The sequence below is a fragment of the Hyperolius riggenbachi genome, chromosome 4, assembly GCF_040937935.1.
Source record: "Hyperolius riggenbachi isolate aHypRig1 chromosome 4, aHypRig1.pri, whole genome shotgun sequence".
Lineage (NCBI taxonomy): Eukaryota > Metazoa > Chordata > Amphibia > Anura > Hyperoliidae > Hyperolius > Hyperolius riggenbachi.
In genome coordinates, this window is record NC_090649.1 from 474,539,747 (window position 1) to 474,566,055 (window position 26,309).

Below are 26,309 nucleotides of genomic sequence, written 5' to 3' on the forward strand. Positions count from 1 at the left end.
AATAAAGTTCAACTCCTGTCTGATCCAGCAGATGCCAATAGATGCACTACATCAGTTTCTGAGTCCCAGCAATCCTGTCCAGAAACCTCAGAACCCCAGCATCTGAATTTTCCAATTTCACAATTGAATGGTGATTCAGATGCGCAAACATCGTGTTTTGATCTTCCTGTTTCTACACCTCACTCTAGTTTCATGAATAACTCAGAGCGTATGCTATGTGAATCCGAAATCGCAGAATTATTACCGTGTTCAGAAAATGTTCCAGTGAACTTGCCCTGTACCATGAATTGTGCAGTAGATCTCTCCAATGAAACTCAGGTCACAGAATCATTATGCTGTCCAGCAGGTGCTTCCATGGTTTTGCCCTGCAATATGGACTGTTCAGTGATCCTGTCCAGTGAAGCTGTGGTCACAGAGTCTTATGCTTCACCCAGTACTTTGGATACTTCAAACCCTCTAGCAAAAGACTCTGAGGCACTGCTTACCTCAGTGGGTGTTGCAGCAATATTCACTTGTTTAGCAGCTGTCTTAGAATTAAAGTCCACTCTAAATAAACTTGATGAATCTTTGTCTAAGGAAGCAGAAGCCATTGAAATATTGTCCTCGTCAGCAAGTGTGTTAGATACCTTGCCCTGTACACAGTCTGATTTAACCAATGTTGTTGAGTCCTTCTCCAGTGTTGTAACAGCCGAGGAACTCCAGCCCTGTCCTAAGAATGTTTTAAAGGTCTTGCCCTGTAACATGGATAATTCTGACTCGCTGGAAAAAATAATAGAAATCTCAGAATTTCAGTCCGGGTTAATGAGTGTTTCTGAAACCCAGCCCTGTATCCTGGAAAATTCTGGTTCTCTGGCCGGTGTGGCAGAAGTTCCAGTGTCCCCTTTCTGTCCAGTGAGTTACTCAGTTTTGCCTAGTTCAGTGGGGATTGCTGCACTACTGACTTGTTTTGCAGCCCTTCATGAGCTCCAATCCAGTGTATTTGATGAGTCTCTGTCTAGTCCAGAAGAAGTTATGGGAACCCTGTCTAGTTCGGTGCATACATCAGAAGATTTGTCCTGTCTTGTAAATGCCCCTGAACATGATTTGTTAATAACCTTGCTGGAATCAGAGACATCTAAGTCTGATCCTGCATTTTTTAGTGAGAATCCAGTAACTGTGAAGTCTAGTCATGATGATTTTTTTTTGCCCAGTCCTGGTTTCGGTCCTGCCTTGACTGACTTTGAGGTTCGCAGTTCCTTGACATGCCCAAAAGTCTCTCTTGTGCCGGTGTGCCCAGATGTGCTTCGTATGCCAGAGTGCCCAAGTGTGTCTGTGTTGGCGTGCTCACACGCTTCCCTAGTGGAGACATGTTCTGATGTTGCCGGTTGGCCTGCATGCCCGGAGATGGTTCTGGTCCCTAAAAACCCTGATCTTGATGTTTGTCCTTGTGACCCTGACTCTAGAGTTGCCCTGGGTTCCATAGGGGTTCTTGATGGTTCTCCATGTGAGCCTAAGGGGCGTTCTGACCTGTGGGGATCTCTTTGGAGCTTCCAGGTGTTCTGGGAGATCTCTGAGGAAACTTGTCCTGGTACCTTGGACTGGTTCAACTGTGGGTTTTGTGTTGGTAGGGACAGTTCCGGTGGGCATTGCAAAGGCTTTGGCGTTTTTGGACAGTCCCGGGAAGGCGGTGGGTATCGCTCAGAGAGTTTCTGGGTTTTTTTTTCTGGAAGTCGTGGTTCTGATGGGTGTCACACTGAGGCTTGTAGTGCTGACGGGCATGGTTCTGTAGGTTCTGGTTCTGATGGGTCCAGTCTTGTGGGGCCTGATTCTGGAATTTGGTCTTGCCGGGCTGTCCCGGTCATCATGAATTATCAGTCAGATTGTTTCAGTTTTGAAAAGCGTCTGGTATCCGCTTTTAAGGGGGGGGGGGGTAATGTTATGATCATGTCTGCAGCGTTTACTGCTGGCTGCAGTGGTATTGTAACCCAAGCAGTTCTGATGTCATTACATGCATTTTCTTGCATAGTTTGGTTTGCACTTAAACTAGTTGCTGATTCCATCTACAGTCACTCTGAAATTAATGACAGTTTAACATGCTCTTGTGTAAACAAACATTGTCTGCTGCAGTGGAGGGGCAGTCCCTTTCCTGCAGGCTGCATATCATTGTCTGCCTTTTCCTGCTATCAGCCTGTGATTAATTACCATTCACTTGTGTGGGAATCTGCAGGTCTGCTCCCATTGGATGACCTCAGTATAAAGAACTGCTTCCTGCAATGTCTCATGGGCTATCATAGTCTCAGACTCTATCTGTTACTCTGCTCGTGCCCCACCTCGTTCCTGGTCCGTGTGGACTGCGCTGACTCCTGCAAAGGGGTCAGCGAGTCCTCCTAGTTCTGCTCTTGTTCTAGAAGTTGTTACTTGCTTGTCTTGTGTCATATATTGGTTCATCGCCAATATATACGCATACTTGCGCATTTTGTTATTTTCCTTGTATCCGTGTTACGTTGATATATCAGTGTTGCTGATATATACGTACACGAACTGTTTATTTCCTGTGTTCAGTTAGTCAGTTTTCCAGCACGTTTTGGTAGTTTGCGCGTATCGTGAACACCCGTGCTGAGCTAGTTATCCTGTTCCTGGTCCTGTTTGTGGATTGCGTTCATTTCTGCGAAGAGATAGCGAATCCTTCTGAGTCCTGTTCCCTGTATTGCTCCAGTCCTAGTCAGCGTTCCTGCTTATGTCATATATCGGTTCATTGCCGATATATACATATGTTAGTCAGACCTTACAAATAGTTTCATTGATAGCTGTAATTGTAATACGCTAGGAAAACATACTTATTGTATATTTATCTGTGTTACGTTCATCTATCTCGATCCTGCTATTTCCTGTCTCTCCTGTCCTGTCTTTGTGAGGCACGCCATCGCCGCAACGCATTGGCTGCCTCATTCCAGTCTGTCTGGTTTTGGACGCTTGCTGTCGCTAAGTAATCGCTAGCTGGCAAGCGTTCATTCTGTCTACCTGTCCTGATCTCCTCAGTCCTGGTTTATGCGCTCAGCGCTACTTTGCGCTGAGACGTTATTACGAAAGTGTTTGTGGCTGTTCGGATCTGCACCGGCTCTGCGCACCACAATCTCCTATTGGAGTCATTCCTCTCCTCCACTAAACTGGGGATATCCTGATCCCTTGTGCTGGTGTGTGTACCTCCTTCACGTCAGCTTATGTGTTGTATGCTGACTGTGGAGATTACACCTCCAAGCGTGACAACACCACTTTCAAAAGAACTTTGTGATCTCCCTCCGCCACCTTGGCGCCTTCCTCTTGAAGTTACTTTCGTAGTTGTAGTTTTGGTTGTGGAGGTAGTTGGCTGCACAGGAGACAATACATGAACACTACTAGTATTCGACGTTTCATCACTGGGTGTGTCAGATGTGCTTAATAAAGATAAAGTACTGTTATCAAGTCCTTCTTCTGCATCATCATCCTCGATTTGGACCACAGGTTCTGCAGGAATGTTATCTTGTGTCCTATGGAAGGACAAAGTTAGATAAGGATTTGAAGTGTCAACATTACATGTGTTCAGATATGTGTGTGTTGGGATATAGAGATAGCTAATGTAGGCGACTACTATTGTATACAAACGATAGTTTACTTACTCCTCCAAATCCATAGTGGGTCTTAAGAATGCAAGTTCAGTAGTGTAGCTGTATTTTGTTCGATTTGATGCAGCGGAACCACTTCTACTCTCTTTCTTTTCTTCTAGGAGCTCCCTTCTAAAGTTGTCCTTAATGGACTTCCATCTTGTTTTCACTTGTTGTACTAGGGGCAAAGAAACACACACACTATTAATATATATTTTTTCTTTTCACAGGTTTCTTGCTACTGGTCATACATATGTGTCATTGCATTATCAGTTTCGTCTTGGAAGGACAACGATTCGAAGAATTGTTTTGGACACATGCAGCTTAATTTGGGAGATTTTGCAACCGGAATTTCTTAAATTCCCGGATATGGCTGATTGGGAAAAAATTTGTCACGGCTTTTGGGTGAAAACCAATTTTCCTAATTGTGTGGGTGCTGTGGATGGCAAACACATCCGAATTGTCATGCCTCCAAATACTGGCAGTAAGTATTTCAACTACAAGAAATACTTCTCGATTGTGCTGCTAGCAGTAGCTGATGCCAACTACAGATTCAGCTATGTGGATGTGGGTGCGCAAGGAAGCAGCAGTGACTCCGGCATATTCCAGCACAGCCGTTTTGGTGTTAAATTACAAGAAGGAAACATCAATCTCCCTCCTCCTCGCCCCTGGCCACACACAAATGGACCAGATAGGCCACTGGTCTTCATTGGGGATGAGGCTTTTGCCCTGTCTAATCACATGATGAGGCCTTTCCCACAGCGCAGTTTGAACCCTGAAAGGACTGTTTTTAATGTTCGCCTGAGTAAGGCAAGAAAAGTGGTGGAGTGTGCCTTTGGCATAATGGCTAATAAGTGGCGTATCTTCCACACCAGCATGATGATGGACACTGCAAATGCTGTAACAATTGTCAAGGCTGCATGTGTCCTACACAACTTCGTCAGGGACAAAGAGGGCATCAATGTGGATGAAGATGTTCCACCACCTCCACTGGAAGCACTAACAGCATCCACTAGAAGAGGCACAATATCTGCTACCACCCTCCGTGAACAGCTAACTTTATATTTAAATTCTCCAGAGAGCTGTGTGCATACATTATAATTTTGTCGCTTATGGGGTTAAAATGATGTGAACAGAGCAGGTTGCTTCATATTATTTTCATTGTTTGTTAATAAACCTTTTTTGGAATACGTTACACAGCCTTTTGGTTTCTTAGGGACAGAAGCAGACATGGAAACATGTATGTCACAAGCAGTATCGATGTATGATGTTACATACTATATACATCCTCCAGGGTTTCAGACAATGAAACATCATCAATCGATTGCATGTATGTATGTATGTGTCTATATATATATATATATATATATATATATATATATATATATATATATATATATATATATACAAAGTTTGATCTATCTAATAACAAAAAAGGTACTCACTTTTAGTATCCTGAAGCTTGGGTGAAAGGATATTCCAAGTAAAACCAGCCTCCTCAAACAGTTCTTTGGTAATGTTGGACCAGATTTGGTTAGCTAGCTGGTTCAGTTTGTGGTCTTTGTTTGTCTTGGTATACAAGACATCATGCGGCTGCACTTTAGATATGACATCCTCGGTGGAAAACCACTTATTCCTTGGCATTGTGGCCTGTAATGGTCTCTACACACAGCCTGCAGCTCTGTGACACTTCCGTTGAGCCAGCAAGACGTCCACAGGAAACTTGGCTGTGAGAATTGTGGGAATAACTAAGCCTTCTGGGTAAAACGCAAACAAAACGCTATGCATAGCGATTTAACAGCGTTTGCACAGCGCTTCTATACTTTACATTGAAGCGCAAACGCTCCGAAAATGCTGCATGTCCTGCGTTTGCGATTTTGGGAATCGCAAACGCTCCTGTGGAATTTAACACATAGAATCACATTAGCTCAGCGTTTTGGAAAAACGCTAGCGCTTTCAATCGCTCCCTAAATGCGACAAAAAACGCCCTTGTGGGTTCCAGCCCTGAGAGTTAGGGTTTATTTCTTATCTGTAGTCGCAGAGGTCTTTGTCTACACAGTTTTATGACTCGGACTTGCGACCTAGGAAGGATGGTCTATCAGAGGGAGTGTGGAGGGGGGGAGGAATTGTTATAGTTTTATATGCTCATTTTGGATTATTCTAGCAGCCATTTGCATTGGTACAACTGTTAGATGGCTTAAGGCCCGTACACCGAATCAGGTCATTTTGGTGCACGATGTTCAGTGCCGAGTGCCATAGTTGGGCGCAGCCATAGCGCTAGCGCTATGATGCCCCCCCCCCCACGCGCAAGAGTAATTTGGGGCTCCGCCGATTGCCAGACCCCGATTTACTCTTTGAGGGGGTATAGTATTTAAAGAGACATTGAAGCGGAAAAAAAATGATGATATGATTTGTATGTGTAGTACAGCTAAGAAATAAAACATTAGGTGTAGAGACATGAGTCTAATATTGTTTCCAGTACAGGAAGAGTTAAGGAACTCCAGTTGTTATCTATGCAAAAGAGCCATTGAGCTGCACAACTTTCAATGTTGCAGAGAGCTCTGTCTTCTGAAGCTTATTATCTCAAGTGTCAGTCACTGGATTTTCTTTTTCTCTCAAGAGGACAGGTCAATAGATCACTGGCCTGCTCTGAAAAATCATTTAGAATGCTGAGTAGTGTGTAAACTGCAAATATTAGAGAATGATGCAATGTTATAAAAAACACTGTATAGCTGAAAATACAAATATGAGAATATTTTCTTTGCTACTATGTTCTAGTAATTATCCGTACTACACAACCAATTCATTATATCATAAATTTTTTTCCCGCTTCAGTGTCTCTTTAATGCCGCCAGAGATTTGAGCGGCAGCATGGAGAGCCGCGATTTGGCTCACCTGTGCTCAGCTCACCCGCACCATACGTTGTGTTGCTATGCAAAGGGACGGCGGGACGACAGAGCATCATGTGCGTGACGTCACGTGGTGGGCAGGGAAGAGGCATAAACAATGTTTACCTTTTCTCGAATAGATCATCAAGGGGGTCTGTATGGCTGATATTGTGGTGAAATCCCTCCCACAGTGTGATGTCATGGCCATGATCCTGACAGTTTCTTGTCTGTGAATCTCATTGCATTGTGAGAAATAACAGCATTATCCAACTGCCAAGCAAGCAGTAGCACCCTCTGTGCATAGAACTCTCAGGAATGAACATTCCATACAGATCACCTGGCAGAACCAAAGATGTCATCACCAGTGATACATTTCAGAATGTAAATCAGGGAGAGGAAAGATTTTACAATGAGCATGAGCAAACACTGACTAAATAATCTATAAATGAATATTGTAAACAATAAGCAATTTTATTCATTGTGTTATTTTCACTTCATTTCCTCTTTAACCACTTTAGGACCAGAGGTTTATACCCCCCTAGTGACCAGGCCATTTTTTACAATTCCACACCTCACAATTTTAATGGTTTATTGCTCGGTCATACAACCAGGGCCGGTTCGCCCATGAGGCAGGTTGAAACGGGATCCTCAGGTGGCAAAGTCCGGGGTGGCGGCACCCGCCTGGCCGTGGGTGTGGGGAGCCGCCGAGCTGGAGGGGGTAGCTGGCAGGAAGGGGGTATTGGGCCCAGCGGCGGGGAGGGAGGTCGGACCCCCCTCCCTCACCTGGGTCCCTTGATCTGCGCTCCCCCTCTAGCTTTGAAGTGCAGCAGCAGCAGCGTATTAATACCAGGCAGCGGGCGGGGATGACTCATTTCTTCCGCGTTCCAGCATGCGTTCCACTCTCGTCACTTCCTGCAATGCCGTCCACTTACAATACAGTGGGCGGCATTGCAGGAAGTGACGACAGTGGAACGCATGCTGGAACGCGGAAGAGATGAGTTATCCCCGCCTGCTGCCTGGTATTAATACGCTGCTGCTGCACTTCAAAGCTGGAGAGGGAGCACAGATTAGGGGACCCTGCCACTGGGCCCAATACCTCCTTCCCGCCCCTACCCCCTCCAGCTCGGCAGACCCCCACCCACGGCAGGGGGGGGGGGGGGCGCCGGTTTCTCACAAGTTTGCCTCAGGCGGCAAAAAGTCTGGAACCGGCCCTGCATACAACTTTAGCACCCAAGTGAATTTTACCTCCTTATCTTCTCACAAATAGAGCTTTCTTTTGGTGCTATTTGATTGATGCTGCAATTAATATTTTTTCATTATTAATCAAAAAACTGTCATTTGTAAAAAAAAAAAAAAAAAAAAAAAGGATTTTTATATCCCCCCAAATTGGCCCTAGACCAACATACATATATTAAACTATACATACATAGGCATATGCCTATTATAAGGATTAGATTGTGAGCCCCTCCGAGGGACCGTTGAGTGACAAGGCACTCGTTTGTACAGCGCTGTGCAAGATCGCAACACTATAGAATTTTTTTATTTTTTTTATTACAACTGTTAAAACAGCCTGCCAGCTCTGATCCTGGGCTGGCAGGCTGATCTCTATGGCTCTGTGTTTACAGTGACGGCAGCTCACGCTCGTGCATGCGTGAACGCCCGTCAAATAACGCTCCTCGCAAGGTGATCCCATATGGCGGTGCTGAGGAACAACAGAGCTACTCTGCGGCCACCAATCTGCGTTAGCCGGTCGCAGAGAGGTTAAAGTGTACCTACCTTTTCGCCATCCAATAGCAATCAAATCACACTCACTGGAAAATAGCTCTTAAGCTGGGAACACTTTCAGTTTGATTGATGGGAATCGCACGATTATTTCCAACCTGTCAGATCTGTTTTTGATCAATAGAGTGATCAACTTTGAACAGTTATCATTGGAAAATCGATCCCTTTTATCGATCGGGAGCAGTTTGGACACATACACACAATACAGCTTCCCATCAGATTACCCGCCGATCGGACAGGAAATTGCATAGTGTGTTCCCATTACTGGCAGCTTTCTACCATGCTGAATAAATTCAAGAACACAGAAAGGTGTCCCCTGTTTTTCTCTGGCCATTGTTCACAGAATATTTTGGGTGTGCTGCTTTCTTATCAGATAACAGAGGTTTGACAACTGAGGGATTGCGCAAAAATGACTTATCGTGAATTTCTTTAAAATACATACTTGGGTGTGACCTGTTATCTGCACTGTACATTTACACATTCTCTGCGGGTTATTACACTCAGCAAGTTTTTTTTTCCTGTTTTTTTTTATTGGTGTAGGTGAAAGCCAGAATGGTAAAATCAATATCCTGATTAATGGACGGAGGTATTGATGGATGAGTGGGTGAAAGGGGTTACGAAATGAAATGAACGCCGGAATGAGGAGGGCCCATACATGCAGGGGAATAGTCAAGGTTGTCATTAATAAGAGAAATGCCAGTGTATAGAGTGTGCAACGACCAATATCAAAGGTTTGTTTACACTAAGCTCATGAAAGCTGAGATCTCATTGGTTGCTGCATAGACCAGGTCCAAACATGTATTATCAATATACCAATATACCGGCGTATAAGACGACCCCCCAACTTTTCTAGTTAAAATAGAGTTTGGGATATACTCGCCATATAAGACTACCCCTCTTCCAACGCACACCAAATAAAAAATTAAAAAAACATCATTAACTGATGCTATGTATGAACACATACTGGTGCTGTACTGTATGTGGTACCCAATATATAACCGTATATAGGCAACTGACTGGTTGGATTGGTCAACTCTCCCTCTCCCTAAGTGGATTGGTCAGCTCTCCTTGTCTACCTGTTTATCAGAGCGGTATGGAAGAATAGATCGCGCTGTATCCGAGCAATTTTCACCTCTTATTCATTCAGCAATAACTGTTACTTATCACAATGAATTGATCTATATCTGTAATGCCTGGCAGATCTGCTTTCTTTCAGCCACTATACCCCACTCTATCACCATCTTCTTCACCCTATGTGGTACGTCCCCGCATGAATGGGAGGTGAGGAAATAACACCTGCCCAACTTCGGTTACACCCAGGCCATGAAGGTGCAAGATATAGCAGCTGAGGCCGAGAAAGCCAGAGTACCACCAGAACAAACAAGACTATGCAGCTGGGTGATATTAGATAGTGGAGGAGGTTACACAGATCACCCCAGGAGTTGTGGACAAGGGAGCTTGATTGCTCAGAGCAACCGCAGCTCTGAGCTTCCAATAACCACCACAAATTACCAAGACACAATGGTTGCTCAGGGCGACCGTAGCCCTGAGCCTCTTATGCCCAGCACAATGAGTAACAAGACAGACAACAGACAGACAAACGGAATGCTTGCCAGCAAACAAGACACACTGGTTGCTCAGGGCGACCGCAGCCCTGAGCCTCTGACTAAGTAATAAGACAGACAATAGAGAGACAGACTGAATGCTTACCAATCTAATTGCTGGGAGCAAGCATCCACACTGACTTGGACAAGACAAACAAGTAAGAGCATAACTAATAGTAACCGCAGCCTATAGTTCCGTCCACAGGAATAGGACTAGCAGGAACAGACAGGAGGATTGTTTGCTCAGCAATAGCGAACATCCACACTGACACAGACAAGACAAACAGGTAGGAGCGTAACTAATAGCAACCGTTGCTACAGTCACGTCCAGAGGAACAGAGAAAGCAGGAATACTACCAGTCACCAACGTGGTGAAGGCAGTCTCCAACTAACAGGATGGTAAAGACTTCACTGTACCCCCACTGGGTGCAGTGAATGTCCAGGAAGGCAAGGCAAGATAATGCAACACAAAATACAACTTTCACACCATGAACCCAGCAAACAACTAAGACTAAGCTGTATGCTATGTCGGGCGAGGTCTGGAATGAGAGGCAGGTTTTTCTATGGATATCGGCCAATGTGAACAGACATGCAAATTCCCACACAGCTGAATGGTAATCATGCAATCCTGTGTTACACTGATTGAAGGCTGCAAGCTGCCTGTGAATGGAAAGGATTCTCATTACAAATGCATGCCAGATCATGCAACCACATGCATGTAAGAAATCCACAGTTGTCTGGCTGCAGTTCAACTGCAGCCAGCCATAGCCGGATTCATGACAACATCCTGAGCTACTCTGAACTGCAGATTGAATGCAATGCAGCAGAGCCATGCAGATTTTTCCTGCATACAAACCTGCAAAGTAATCCTGACAAGTGGAAACAGCCCCATCCACTTGTATTGCCTATGCAAATTCGCATGCGGGAAATGCATGAGAATTCGCGATAGTGGAACCGGCCCCTTAATTTCAAATGTCGTTTATTGTGTTTATTAAAAAAAAATATGTATGTAGATGTAGTTTTACTATTTGTCCATAATAAGGCCTCAGTTTTTTTTATATTTCTATCCTGTAAGCAAGCCCTCTCACTTACAGGAAGTGAAGGGAGGACGTGATATTTTTGTTGTTGTTGTTTTGAAAGATCAAGGCTTCTCATAGAAGCTGATGGTCTTTCTAATGGGAACTTAGATCATTGATCTCCGGGCTAAAGGACCGCAGCACGGGAGCGCGCGGGCGTGCACGATCAGCTACAGGAGAGCACAGCAACGCGGCGGCAGCCTTTTGGACGTAGCAGCTATGTCCAAAAGGCTGAAATGGTGAAAATAACTTTTCAGCACTTTGCAATTTATTGCTTGCTCATAGCTTTAAGGTGCGTACACACTAACAATGTACGTTGCCTGTTGGGGATCAGGACCTGATCCCCTTGGGCGACATCTCTGGGCCGGGCTGCACACATGCGTGTTTTTCCTGTTCAGTGCACACTGCTAGATCCTGGAAACTGTTAAATGTATGTTACTCAGCAGGGAGGTGGCAGGGCCCCAGTCACTGCGGGCCCCATACAGGGCTACTGGTAGTCCTGCCCTGTCGCCGGCTCCGAATTGGTGCTTTTTGGGGTGTACACACTGCCCAGAAACTTCACATCCCACTGGAGGAGTGTTTGGCTGCACAAAGGCGGAGCTTATCACTCTTCCACACTTGGGCTAAACCATTGACTGTCAGCAAAAGTGAAAACTCCCATATCACAGTCTCTCTCAGGTCGGAGCAGTGCTTTTCAGCGCAGGTAGATTTGGGCACAGCCGGTGCCACCATAGACTTTAATAGGAATTACAGCTATAGCGCGCTCAGTGAGTAATGTCGGCTCTGTCTTCTGAAGGAGCCGAAGTTGCTTTTAAAACACTGTAATTCGGCCTCCAGCAATAGCTGGAAGCCGAATTACATTATTCGCCACTATCCACGTGGACCTGGAGGGGGAATAGTAATTAACACGGCCGGAAACTTGTGCAGCAGCAGGATCAGCATTATACCGGCTGTATCCTGCGCCCAAGTCTACCGGCACCGATTTCAAATGTATGCCTCTCAGGTACCTTGTAGAATAGCTGTGTCTCTGCAACAAAGCCTGTTATTAACCATCTCTGGTACGTACTGTATATATATATATACGCCCCTGTATTTACGACTAGCAGATCAGGGGCATATATATACACACACACACACACACACACACACACACACACACTCTTACCGCCGCGGCCGCCAATCACAATTCCTGCGCTGTTTCTGTTCTCCATCGCTGCATCCCTGTTCTGCCATTATTGGGGTATGAGAATCATCTATTCTCAGCCCCGATCACTGTGCCTGTTATGAATGGGAGAGAGATGCATCTCGCATTCATAACTGCAAGGAAACTGTTACACACACTTTGGTTCCTATCAACTGTAAACAGCAGACAGTGAACTAAGTGTAGTGCCACCTGGTGGCCAAAAAGTAAAATACATCCAAATATACCATAACACGCTTCTACATTCAAGCGTTTATTAAATATTTATTATTTTTTAAGGCTGCCACATTGATTTCCTTTTAAATAATGCAAGTTAACTGGATGTCCTGCTGATCATGTGTCTCTTATGCTTTCAGCCATAGACCCTGAACAAGTATGCAGATTAAATGTCTCTGACTGAAATCTGACTGGATTAGCTGCATGCTTGTTTCAGGTGTGTTATTCAGACACTACTGATGCCAGAAATATCAGCAGGACAGCCAGGCAAGTTGTATTGTTTAAAAGACCACTCCAACAACGTCTAACTGACAAAATAGTGTGCAAGTGAGTAGGGAGGCTGGCTGGTATGCTACTATTTTGGCAATTGAACTGCCATTTAGGAAATGCTTTTGAATACAAAGAAAACCCTAAGAATCCCCTGTGAGGAAATGGACTAGTCCAAAACCTGTCAATTCTGTCAGATTTTTAACTGCTTACTTTTTTACTGGAGTGGGGAAATCAATATGGCAGCCTCAGATCATGTGACCAAACAGTATTTTTAGCTGCAGAGACCACAGAAAAAAAGAACATTTGAGGATATCAGACGGTTTATACAAATCTGTTCCCCACATTAAAGAAAAAAGAAAACACTTCTGAGGTAGTTCTTTAATCACTCGCTGCCCCTCCTCCATCATTCAAATCATTGATATCCTTTTTCCTAATTACACTGTGTTCCACCCCCAGCAACCTAATGACAGCAGTTGCTATAGAAACAACACACAGCATTAATGCTAAAGAAATTGATTTTTGGTTCTCTGTGGCTGGAGCTGAATGCAGAGCAAAAGTGACCCCGCAGAACCAATCATTTAAAACTGACTACTAGAACCGGCCTTCAGTTTTCGAAACAGGCATTTTCCGCTCCAAATTGGTATTTTTCTGCCATTTGGTAAAGAAATGATAATTTGATATTGTTGGCAGGAAAATCTGGTTTTACCGTAGCTACTTCACCGTATTCTTTTCCCCAAGACTAATAGTGAAAGGGCAGAATTCAAAGTAAAAGTGGCCATGCATCTATCGACTTGGTGGCCGATTGACCATCTGATTCAATAATTATCTAATCGGATGAAAATCAGTGCCGCCAAGAGCATGCCCGATGGACGATATGACCAATTTTGGGCTGAGCATGTGGATCGGACATGCTGCAAGATTTCGGGCAGTCGTGGTCGATCAGGTGCTCGTCGGTAACGGCAAGCGATATCGGGAGGAGAGACGAATGCAACAAAACCCCTGGCGCTGTACCCACTAAAGTCAAACCTTCCTGATGTTCAGTGAACTATACCTGTCCGTGTCCGCCACTGGCTCCGGGTTCCAGCAATACATGCGTCCCGTGCGAACAAGTGGGCATGTGTGACCTCGCACGCGCCCATGTTACTTTGGCAACCACGTGCGGCAAGTGTATGGAGATTGCGGACAGAGCCAGGAGTCATTGGTGGACACGGACAAGTAAAGTATAGTGCACCGGGGGGGGGGGGGGGCGCACATTTGATATTAAGGGGGACAGCGTCAGGCGCCCAAACTGTGAGGGTCACCAAGAGGAGGCATAGGAAGGGTTGTGAACATTAAGGGGGGAGGGGGGTTAAAGTTTCATTGGGGCCCCATAATTTTTAGGTATGCCCCTGTGCAGTAGAATATAAGTGCTAACTAGGGAGGAACCATTGGGAAAGTTAGAGGTACGGGTGGATTTGGTTCCAGAATACAGATAGTTTCCTAAAGAGAGACAGTTAGGCCTGGTGCACACCAAAACCCGCTAGCAGATCTGCAAAATGCTAGCAGATTTTGAAACGCTTTCTCTACTTTTTCTGTAGCGTTTCAGCTAGCATTTTGCGGTTTTGTGAAGCGTTTTTGGTGTAGTAGATTTCATGTATTGTTACAGTAAAGCTGTTACTGAACAGCTACTGTAACAAAAACCGCCTGGCAATCCGCTCTGAAGTGCCGTTTTTTAGAGCGGTTTGCGTTTTTCCTATACTCTACATTGGAGGCAGAAACGCATCCGCAATCTAAAATCTGCAGCAGCCTGGGAGTATGCGTTTCTGCAAAACGCCTCCCGCTCTGGTGTGCACCAGCCCATTGAGATACATTACCCAAGCGGATCCGCAGCCGCAAGCAGATCGCAAACCGCAGCAGAACCGCTCTGGTGTGCACTAGGCCTATGATAGGGAAAAGGTGCCAACATCAGGCGGGTAGCAATAGCCATAGCAGCTGCTATGCTGCCCTGAAGCATAGGGGGCCCAGTGGGTACTACTGTATTCACTATTAAAGGGGCACGATGGCGAAAAATGGTAAAGTTTAAAATATGCGCAAACATAAACAAATAAGAAGTACGTTTCTTCCAGAGTAAAATGAGCCATTAACTTACCTACTGTCAGTGGCGTAGCTAAGGAGCTGTGGGCCCCGATGCAAGTTTTACAATAAGGCCCCCCAAGCACTCTATACATAACAATTGATACGGTACACCAAAACCTGCCAATGGCAACTACAGTGTCAGAGGTGCCAGAAGAGGATGGGGAACAGTTTGTTAATGATTACCACTATTCAAAGTATCTATAGAAGTGATTATTATACGCACAGGACCAATAGAGAGCTAATACTGCCGTTGAGGGAGGGCCCTTCGGGGCCCCTCTGGCCCAAGGGCCCCAATGCGGACGCTACCTCTGCAACCCCTATTGCTACGCCCCTGCCTACTGTAAGTGACAGCAACATAGGAGAAAAGTAATTTATGGCTCATTTTACTTGGAAAAAACGTACTTCCTATTTTTCTATGTTTGCACATATTTTAAATTTTTCGCCATAGTACCACTTTTACTTTCTTACATTTCTCCACCCTCTGACTTTGTCTCAGTGCCCATGAACTATGTGTAGTGTTAATTGCTAGAGATAGCTCGAACCTCAGATTTTCAGTTCGCGAACCTCCGCAAAAAGTTCGGTTTGCGCGAACTTTCGCGAACCGCAATAGACTTCAATGGGGAGGCGAACTTCGAAAACTAGAAACATTTATGCTGGCCACAAAAGTGATAGAAAAGTTGTTTCAAGGGGTCTAACATCTGAGTTTTTGCATGGCGGAGTGGGATAGACGCCAAAAGTCCCGGGGAAAAATCTGGATTTGACGCACAGCAGCGTTTTAAGGGCAGAAATCACATTGAATGCTAAATTGCAGGCCTAAAGTGCTTTCAAACATCTTGCATGTGTATACATCAATCAGGTAGGGGTTGATGGCAGTGGCACACACCTTGTGAACACTGTACTTTTGGTCCAGGGCCGCACAAAATCACGATAGCTTGAGCTCGAACAGACCTGCCTCTGTCTGTTTTGCCCATATTGTGGGGGAATGAAGTGAAAGGTATGCACTAACTTGACTAATACATTGTGCAGTCACAAAGGTGCAGTGAACAGGTATGCAGTGACTGGTATCAATACAATGTGCAGCTGTCACACACACACAGGTACCGTGAACAGGAGCAGTGACTGACTGGTATATAACACTGCGTGCGCTCACGTAGGTAGGTAGGTAGGTGCACTGAACAGGTGGGTATGCAGTGATTGGTATTACAAATGTGCAGCTGTCACACACACAGGTAGTCGCTGAATGTGCTGGGCCTGGCAGTGGCACAGTAGGAATTAACAAGGGACCAAGGTCCCACCAGCAGCTGCGACTGACTGACAGGGCTGTATATGCAACACAAGTGTCTGTGGGACACACACGAAAAAAAAAAATAGATCACAAGAACAACATTAGCTCTCAAAAGAGCTGTTGAGGATGAGGAGTGCTTTTTAGCAATAAGTATCAGCAAGATATAGGGTACTGGGAAAAAAACACAAAGACAACGGGAGCTCAAATTGTGCAGTATATCACAGGTAGATCGATAAATAAAGTGTTTGAAAAGGGACTACTCACAAAGGTGGGTTGCACACGGGGCAACCGACCACTTCAAGCAGGTGGAGTGTCTTATACCTGACTCCACTCAGGTAAGCCAGTGATCCTGGAGGCGGTCACTCTTTTGGTAAAGAACCTCATGCACTCTAAAACTATGAGGTGGTATAGGCTCCACCTCAAGTATGGTGCATGGGACTCCCCTCACTGGAACGTGGAGGGGAGTATGACACAGAAGGGAGTAAAGAGGCGCCCAATGGAGTATAAAAGAGTTAAAAACACTAAAAGTTGGCTGATGGTGTAATGGTTAAGGGCTCTGCCTCTGATACAGGAGACCAGGGTTCGAATCTCGGCTCTGCCTGTTCAGTAAGCCAGCACTAATTCAGTAGGAGACCTTTGGCAAGTCTCCCTTACACTGCTACTGCCAATAGAGCGCGCCCTAGTGGCTGCTGCTCTGCTCTGGCGCTTTGAGTCCGCAAGGAGAAAAGCGCTATATAAATGTTATTTGTCTTGTCTTTGTCTAAAAACGAAATTGTTGAGGTGGCTTACCTCATAGACGACAACTCACTTTGAGTAGAAATGTTTATTAATAAGCACAGGCAACGCGTTTCGTGGGATCTAGCCCACTTCCTCAGGCCAAACAGTGCCACTGCAGTCTAATAGCCGCATTCGGGCGCCTGTGCTTATTAATAAACATTTCTGCTTAAAGTGAGTTGTCGTCTATGAGGTAAGCCACCTCATCCTTTTCGTTTTTAGTGTTTTTAACTTTTTTATACTCCATTGGGCGCCTCTTTACTCCCCTCAGTATCAGCAAGAAGGCGCAACCTAACAAGCCTAACACAAGAGTATAACTAAGCTTTCCCTATGTCAGCAGGTTCTCTTCCTTCTCTAATTACTGCAGCCACATGAGTGAGTGAAATGGCTGACGCTGCCTGCGTTTTATACGGGGGGGGGGGGGGGGGGTTGCTCCAGGAGGGAGTGTAGCCTGATCGGCTACCCTGTGTCTGCTGACTGTGATGTAGAGGGTCAAAGTTGACCCTAATGATGTAATATAGGGGTGGGTCGAACTCGCATATAGTTTGCGGTTCACCGCAAACGCGAACCACCGAAGTTTGCACAAATAAGTCTGCGGTCGAACCGTTCGGGCCATCTCTATTAATTGCATGAGAATGTAAATTGCCCAATCAACTCCTATCCATAGGGTATAGGGGCAGGTGGCATTGGTTAAAAGTACTTACATCTGAGGGCCTGATGAAAGTTTTGCTATGGGGCCCCGTGATCTCTGGCTATGCCACTAGCCAACATTGTGTGGATATTATAACGCTGGAGGAGACATCCTCAGTGAAGCCTTGTTGAAGCAGGAGGGCTGTTGCTGAGCTGGCCACACCTCCTGGTTTTGTACGCTGCTAATAAAAAGCTCGGTCCTTGGAATGTCAGTTTGTGTTTGGTGAGCTGTGAAACAAGCAGAGATTTCTTGTAATTGCTTCTAATGACATTACGCCTGTATGACTCCAGCCATCACATGGCTTGGGGTGTAAGTCACAATAAGCACAGGACATTTGCAGATACAGATCTACACTCACCACCAGACTGTGCTCGGAAGGCAATGTTGTACCTGGTATGACTTTTTTTGGTAGGGCACCTTTTTCAGCCCACCTCAAATCTCATCATCTCAATGACTTAAAGGAGATATCCGGGAAATTTGAATAAAAAAACGCTACTTACCGGGGGCTTCCTCCAGCCCCAAGCTCCCATGACCTCCCTCGCCGCACCTCCGCGCGCAGCCGTTCGCAGGAGCTCCGTCCCGGTCCCCGGCGATGTCAGAGCGACCTGGAGGTCGCCCTGTACTGCACCTGCGCGATCGGCGCTGTCAATCACCGCCACGTGGGCCGGAGCGGACTGCGCAGGCGCAGTAGTTCTGTGCCTGCGCAGTCCGCTCCGGCCCACGTGGCGGAGATTGACAGCGCCGATCGCGCAGTACAGAGCGACCTCCAAGTCGCTCTGACGTCATCGCCAGGGACCGGGTTGGAGCTCCGGCTAACGGCTGCGGGCGGAGGTGCGGCGAGGGAGGTCCTGGGAGCTTGGGGCTGGAGGAAGCCCCGGGTAAGTAGCTTTTATTTTATTCAAATTTTCCGAATAAAACTCCTTTAAAGCCCCATATACACCATACAATTTTTTTTGTCCGATTCGATTCGATTCAATCCGACATGTCCGCTCTGGATTCGATTCAATTTGCTATTATTTTGCAATAGCAAATTGAGTTGAATCGAATCCCGACCGGACATGCCGGATTGAATCAAATCAAATCAATGAATCGAATCGGACAAAAAATTGTATGGTATAGATGGGGCTTAAAGTGTACCTGAGATAGTCCCTGGCAATAAAATATACATAACCTGGGGCTTCCTCCAGCCCCCTCCGGCCTGATCACTCCCACGCCATCCTCTTCTCCCTCTCCGTTTGCCCACAACTGGCCCCAGAAAACCCCAGGTAGGGCCAGTCGCCACATGCACAGTCCGGCAAGACGGTCCCCTATCTCGCTCCAATTACCGGAAATGTTCTGCGCCTTCGCAGTAGTACTGTGCAGACGCAGAACACTCCAGGCGATGAGAACACAGCAGGAGCCTGCGACCGGGACGCGCATGCGCAGTTGGCCCCAGATCGGAGGACTTTCCAGGGCCAATTACAGGCGAATGGAGAGAGAGAAGACGATGCCGTGGGAGCAATCAGGGCGGAGGAGGCTGGAGGAGACCCCAGGTAGATAGATTTTATTGCTAATCCCCCATCTCAGGTTCCCTTTAAAGAGGAATAAATAGAATTGCTTATTTTTTACAATATTATTTTTATAAATTACGTTTCACAGAGAATGTCTCTTTGTCAGTAACAAAATTTTCAGCCTTAGTTCTTCTATCCTAGAAGTTCCTTTGCCTGTTCTAATGTGCTCTGTCTTACTGCAGCTTTTCCTAATTGCACAGTGGTTGTGTTATCTCTGTTATATGATCTAATCTGTTTTCTTCTGTCGGCATAGTCGGACTAAAGCTGGAATGTGTGGAATGTGTGGAATGTGCAGGGCTGCTTGTGATTGGTAGAAGCGATACACACCCCCTCCAGGCCCCCTGCAGGCTCTGTTTGACTCACACACTCTGCTTATGTGAGCCTATCACAAGCTGGTTAGTTTGTTTGTAAACACTTCCTAAAACTGGCAATTACAAGCCAGGATTGCAGCAGGGAGTGGCAGAAACAGCACAGAGGGGCCCAGGAGAACATAATGAATAGAATGGTATGCTTTTTGCTGTAAACATTTTAGAGTACAGATTCTCTTTAAGGAACTACAAGTCCCACAATGCATTGTGGGAGTTTGACGGCCACAGTCATGATTCATAAAGGCAAATGCATTGTGGGACTTGAAGTTCCTTAACAGCTGGAGAGCCAAGTTTGCAGATCACTGGACTAGTCTATCAACTTATGAGGGATTCTCAGTATTTCCTTTATTCTTTACAACAGCTCTCACTGGAAAGGATTTATATTGAGATGTCGGACAGCTTCCTTACCTGTTTGCACATTATTGTAGCAGTTGGACTGAGCAACCGCAGTTCAGTGCTTTTGTAAATTAAGAAAACTCTGATAATCTCCCATGAGGAGATGGTCTAGTCCAAAACCTGTCAGATTTTTACAACCTACTGTAGAAGCGACATAGGAAAAAAAGTAATTGATAGTGCATTTTACTCTTGAAGAAATGTACTTTTATATGTATATATGTATTTTAATCTAGTCTATCTACAAGTAGTATGTTTGAAAAGAAACCAGCACTGGGTTCCCTGGTTGAAATCCCAGCCAGAGCACTATCTGCATGGAGTTTTTAAGTTCAATCCATGCCTGCATGGGGTTTCCTCTGGGCACTCCGGCTTCCTCCCACACCCCAAAAACATACAGATAAGTTAATTGTAAAAACAAAACAGAGGACACCGAGAGCCCAATAATGCAATATTGTCTGGTAAGCTCAATATATAATATAATGTCAAAGGTTCTCATACTCACAAAGGTGGGCTACCATCAGGCAACCACTTGACAGGCAGGTGGGGAGTATTAGTACCTGACCCCACTCAGGTATAAAAGTCGCGCTCTGTAGATAGGAAAATGGGGAAAGAACCCCTCCACCAGGGGTGGACTTAATCGTGCTGTAATATGTACGAACAGAGGCGCCAAGCAGAGTAAAACAATGTTCTAAAAATGATAAAAAGAGGGAAGTCGAGGTGGACTTACCTCCCTCTGGTAGTGGACATATACTCAAATGCAGAGTAAAAAATATACAATTTATTCACAGCTCCATAAAATCGCAACGCATTTCGCGGTCAACAGTCCCGCTTCATCAGGCAGTGCAAGAGCATATAAAACTGGTTCAGGTCCATAAAGCGTGTGAGCTTTATGGACCTGAACCAGTTTTATATGCTCCTACACTGCCTGATGAAGCGGGACTGTTGACCGCGAAACGCGTTGCGATTTTATGGAGTTGTGAATAAATTGTATATATTTTTACTCTGCATTTGAGTATATGTCCACTACCAGAGGGAGGTAAGTCCACCTCGACTTCCCTCTTTTTATCATTTTTGGAACATTGTTTTACTCTGCTTGGCGCCTTTGTTCGTACATATTACAGCACAGATAAGTTAATTGTCTTCCCAGTAAATTGGCCTTAGACTATGATACATACACTACACAATACATACATAGACATATGACTATGGTAGGGATTGGATTGTGAGCTCCTCTGAGGGACAATTAGTGACAAGACAATATACTCTGTACAGCACTGCGGAAGATGTTGGCGCTATATAAATGCTAAATAATGATAATAAAACAGGTACAGTGTGTATGGTGACATTGGACTGCACTGGCTGTACAGTATTTTCATCTAGAAAATGTGATAGGATGACAAGTGAAAGACTCCTTACATGTTATAACGTGTACAAAGCCTTGTGGCTAGTGCCCTCTAATGCCACACAATGGTATAGCAGTTAGCAGGTATTGCTGTTCTCATTAGTGACGTGTGACAGATCTATCCATGTGCTCACTCTGGTGATCTTTACCAGCATCTCAGTGTGAAATATTGTTACCCCATGATAGACTGTTATTATCATTCATGATTTATATAGCACCATCATCTTCCGTGGCGATGTGTAATGGAAGAAACACAGGGGTGCTGCTAAGGTTTCCATGGCACCGAGCAGCACATCAGTTGTGTCCCCCTCCAGTCAGAGGACCCTTCTCCATAAAAAAAAAGTAGCTAAAGGTGCCCCCCACCCCAAGGGTCCACCCCCCCAAGTTCCCCCAGTGTAGGTAGCCACCCCCAGTGTAGGTAGCCAAGGTGTCCCCTTAGTATAGGCTGCCACCCTCAGTATAGGTAGCCAAGGTGTTTCCCCAGTATATGTAGCTACCCCCAATATAGATTGCCAAAGTGTACCCCAAATATAGGTAGCCTCCCCCAGTATAGGTAGCCAAGGTATCTTCCCAGTATAGGTAGCCTCCCCCAGTATAGGTAGTCAAGGTGTCTCCCTAGTATAGGTAGCCTCCCCCAGTATAGGTAGCCAAGGTGTCTCCCCAGTATAGGTAGCCAAGGTGTCTCCCCAGTATAGGAAGCCAAGGTGTCTCTCCAGTATAGGAAGCCAAGGTGTCTCTCCAGTATAGGTAGCCTCCCCCAGTATAGGTAGCCAAGATGTCTCTCCAGTATAGGTAGCCTCCCCAAGTATAGGAAACCTCCGCCAGTATAGGTAGCCTCCCCCAGTATAGGTAGCCAAGGTGTCTCCCCAGTATAGGAAGCCAAGGTGTCTCTCCAGTATAGGTAGCCTTCCCCAGTATAGGTAGCCAAGATGTCTCTCCAGTATAGGTAGCCTCCCCCAGTATAGGAAACCTCCGACAGTATAGGTAGCCTCCCCCAGTATAGGTAGCCAAGGTGTCTCCCCAGTATAGGAAGCCAAGGTGTCTCTCCAGTATAGGTAGCCTTCCCCAGTATAGGTAGCCAAGATGTCTCTCCAGTATAGGTAGCCTCCCCCAGTATAGGAAACCTCCGCCAGTATAGGTAGCCTCCCCCAGTATAGGTAGCCAAGGTGTTGCCTCCCCCCGGTATACGTAGCCTCCCCCAGTATAGGTAGCCAAGGTGTCCCCCCAGTATACAGTAGGTAGCCTCAGCTGATAGGCGTGTGTACAGTAGAACCCGACCTCGAACTGATCCACCCGACGGACCAACTCACCTGTGCGATGGCTGATTCTATTGTGCATGCCACGTGACATCACGCACCTTCTGCTTTGTCATCCCTCCGCCCATCCCCCCCCCCCTGCATAACAACGTGTGTGTCGGCAGCTATACATCTGACTTTGCGTCTGTCAGCATCAGCCCAGCGATGTCGCCCAAGGGGATCATGTCCCTATCCCCAATGGGCGACATCCATCGCAGGTGTGTACGCACTTTTACTCTATACAGGTGAAACTTGAAAAATTAGAATATCGTGAAAAGGTGAACCTAATGTATGAAATAAACTCATTACATACAAAGGGCTTGATTCACTAAGGCAAATAGCATGTCTTATCAAAGTGAACACGTCTTGTCAGAGTAGCATACGAACCCGCAGGGGCTCAGGGCAGGACGAGTGGAGATCTCGTCATTGCAAATTAGCAGGCATAAGTTTGTAGCGCTAGTTATACTACTCTGACAAGGCATGTTAACTTTGATAAGGCAAGCTATTTGTCCCAAAGTGAGATATTGCAAGCCTTTGTTATAATGTTGAAGATTATGGGTTACAGCTTAGAAAAAACCCAAAATCTCAGACCATTAGGCTTCGTTCACATTGCGTTCCGTTTACTTTGGCGTTCGCGGTTGTCGTTTTTGGAGAAGTTTTTTTTTTCTCCTCCCGGCGCTTGGTTGGGTGATGCGGTTTTTGTAAAGCGCTTCAATAAGCGCTTTTTTAGAGTGATTGCGTTTTTTCACTCCCTAACGCCATTCAGAAACTGAACTCTTTGACCTGGAAAAGAATAAATACAATGTATTTATTCTTAAAAACGGGAACGTAATCGCTGCACAAAGCGAATTTGTGAGCTTTTTGCGTTTCTCCTATACCTTCCATTGAGGCGGAATCACCCCAAAAATGGTCCATGCACAGCTTTGCTGCCCGCACAGCGCTTGACCCGCGCTGATATGAACCTCCTCATAGACATTAATTGCACAAGCGTTTGGCAGGCGATTTTTTTGTAAATCGCCTGCGTGTGAAAGAAGGCCGAAAACGCCTCCAGTGTGAATGAGCCTTCAGAGTTTTGGGAAAATGTTTAATATTCTCGGCTCAAAGCGCCAGACTCTAATCAGCTGATTAACCCAAACCACCTGCAGAGGGTTCCTATTTACCTCTTAAGTTGAATTACTGAAATAAATGAACTTTTGCACAATATTTAAATTTTTTAAGTGTGTGTATTTATTTGTCATGCGTCTTTTTTTTACATTTCCCACATTAGTCATTGGTTTGCTTTTTAAGGTAAAATTCAAGGGCGCCTGAACTGTAAGAAAAGAAAAACTTAAGCGGTTACATACTTACCTCAGTAGAGGGTAGCCCATGGTTGGCCCAAACACTTCAAAAACCCTCCTACAGCTCACTGTTCCAGCACAGGGTCCCTGTGAGGGATGAACGTTCTGAATCTGAACGCTGTTCTGAATGAATTGCCGCCTCCGTACGCTGCTCTTCATGATGCGGTCCAGCTCTCAATACGTCTTTCTTGGAGGAAGTAGCAGAAGATCTTGAACGCACAATGGAGGGCAGCGCACAGAGGCGGTGTCAAGGGTGAGGTAATCCCCCTTCTACACTTCCATGTGCTTGAAATTCGTGTTTTGTTTCGATACATTTGGAACGGCGTTTTAATTCAAAACTCTCATCCCTTGTCCCTGTACCTATAACTATTTAAGCCACGGCAGTGGAATAGGTTACTTCCTGACTGGAACACCAGAGTAAGTACCGTACATGCCCAGTGTAATAAAGTCACCGTGCACAAGCTATTTGTTCTTCCGAGGTAAGTAACTTTTTTTCCTTTTGTAATTCTGTGACATTTAAACTACATTGCAACACTTGCATAGCAGTACTTATAATATACTAATGCCTTTCTGTTTGCTTGAAGTGCAGTAATTCTATCTTTCCTCCTGTTACTACAGTCTCCCCTGCCAGGCATGCCTTCCAGCATTACTCTACTCTCATGGCAGCTCAACATCCTAGCAGCCCAGCTGAACTAGGGTTGCAACGGTATGAAATTCCAGGGTATGATTACCGTAAAAAAAAAAATACCACGGAATGCTGGTATACCGTATTATACAATTATTTGGACCTGGGGCCCCCCCATACCATAAATAATGTACCCCCACCCAGTAGTAGGTGGCTGCAGCATAGGTAGCCAGGGATAAGTGTAGCCAGTAGTTTTTTTCAAAATTATGCAAATTTTTATGCAAATGTATGCAGTTTGAAAATGGAACAATCAATTTAAACCCAGGTTTAAATTGATTGGTCCATTTTCAAGCTGCATATATTTGCATAAGAATTTGCATCAACTCGGAACAATTTGCATATCTGCAACCGTCCTTAGTAGCCAATAGTAGGTGGCCGCAGCATAGGTAGCCAGAGATAGGTGTATCCAGGATAGGTGCCTGAAGTTTAGAGAGCAGTGGCGGCGATAAGTATATACTCACTTGCCGGGTCCTGCACGTTGTACTGGCTTCATTATACTTCCTGTTCTTGCATCATCGTCTTGTAATAGCGGCCAGGGGGGGCTGCTTCAGGGAAATGTGACGCAAGAACAGGAAGAAGAATGGAGCCAGTAAAGCGTGCAGGACCCGGCAAGTGAGTATCTACTTATACCTGCCGCTGTTCGTGCGCCCGCTGCTACGTTACATCCCCGCCGCTACAAGCCCTGCCCCCCAGTAGCCCCACCCCCAGAAAACCAGTAAAACTAGATTGTGCATGACATGATTACCATGCACAATCAAACCGCGGTATACCATCATACCGGTATACCGCAGCAACCCTAAGCGGAACACCCCCAGCCTGTGGCACTCTAGTCACTTGGACAGCTAATACCCAGACAGCTCATCTGTACACGCTAGCACTTCAAAGGCCCAAGCTTGCCCCCTACACTCTAATGCAGGGGTGTCAAACTCAATCACACAAAGGGGCAATATCACAAACCCAGTCCAAATTGCGTCCCAATTTTTTTTATCAGGATTTCAAGGAATATTTAAGTCAGGAAAAAAAATGATTTTTAACTTACCTAGGTCTTATTGCATCTTCCTGGAGTCGTTCTGTGCCCATGACATCCTCCAGATCCCCTCCTACCAGCAGCGTTGACGCCCGCAAAGCTGACCCATTGCCGCACGCACCGATTGCGCTCCTACAGCCAGGAGGGTTCTGCGCTTGCGCAGATTGCTCCCGGCAGGTCCCAATCAGGGTGCGAGCGGCTCGGGGCCGTGCATGCGCAGTAGCTGGCGTCAGGCCAGATCTGCAGCTGCCGGAGGGAATAAGGAGGTAGTCGTGGGCATAGGAGGACTCCAGGGGGCTGCAAGAAGTACCAGGTAAGTTAAGATCACTTTTTTCTGATTTAAATATTCATTTAACATTTATTGAACAGTCTGAAACTCAGTGGCGTAACTCTAGCAACCATGGGGGCCTGCTCCTCCCTCTTTGCCAGAGTAGCAGTTTAATATTTACCAGTTCCAGGGCTGCTTCGGGTCTCCTCTGGTCTTCCTGACAGCCACACGCTCTATGCTGCTTACCTCTGGCTCCTGAGGCATCATGTGATTAGGAGAGGAGGTATAGAGGAGGTACAGAGCCTGCAGCTGCTGGGAAGAACAGAAGAGACACATCATTGGAGCAGGTAAATATTACACTGCTCTGCTACTCTGCTGTGTGGGGAGATGGTTTTGGGGGTAACATGTGTTTCTTTACCAGCCACAGAGGTTTGAAAGGTTTTGATCCCCATCCACCAATTT

General features: G+C 45.8%; 1 protein-coding gene across 1 annotated transcript in view; it reads left to right on the forward strand.

The window, feature by feature from the left end:
* LOC137570998 (uncharacterized) overlaps positions 1-4,731 on the forward strand; it is a 64,021-nt gene extending 59,290 nt beyond the window's left edge. The window contains exon 3 of the mRNA XM_068279693.1: positions 3,851-4,731. Coding sequence (XP_068135794.1) covers positions 3,851-4,721 — 871 coding nt within the window. The 3' untranslated portion in view covers positions 4,722-4,731. The remainder of the gene's footprint in view (positions 1-3,850) is intronic.
* Positions 4,732-26,309: the final 21,578 nt, after the last annotated feature.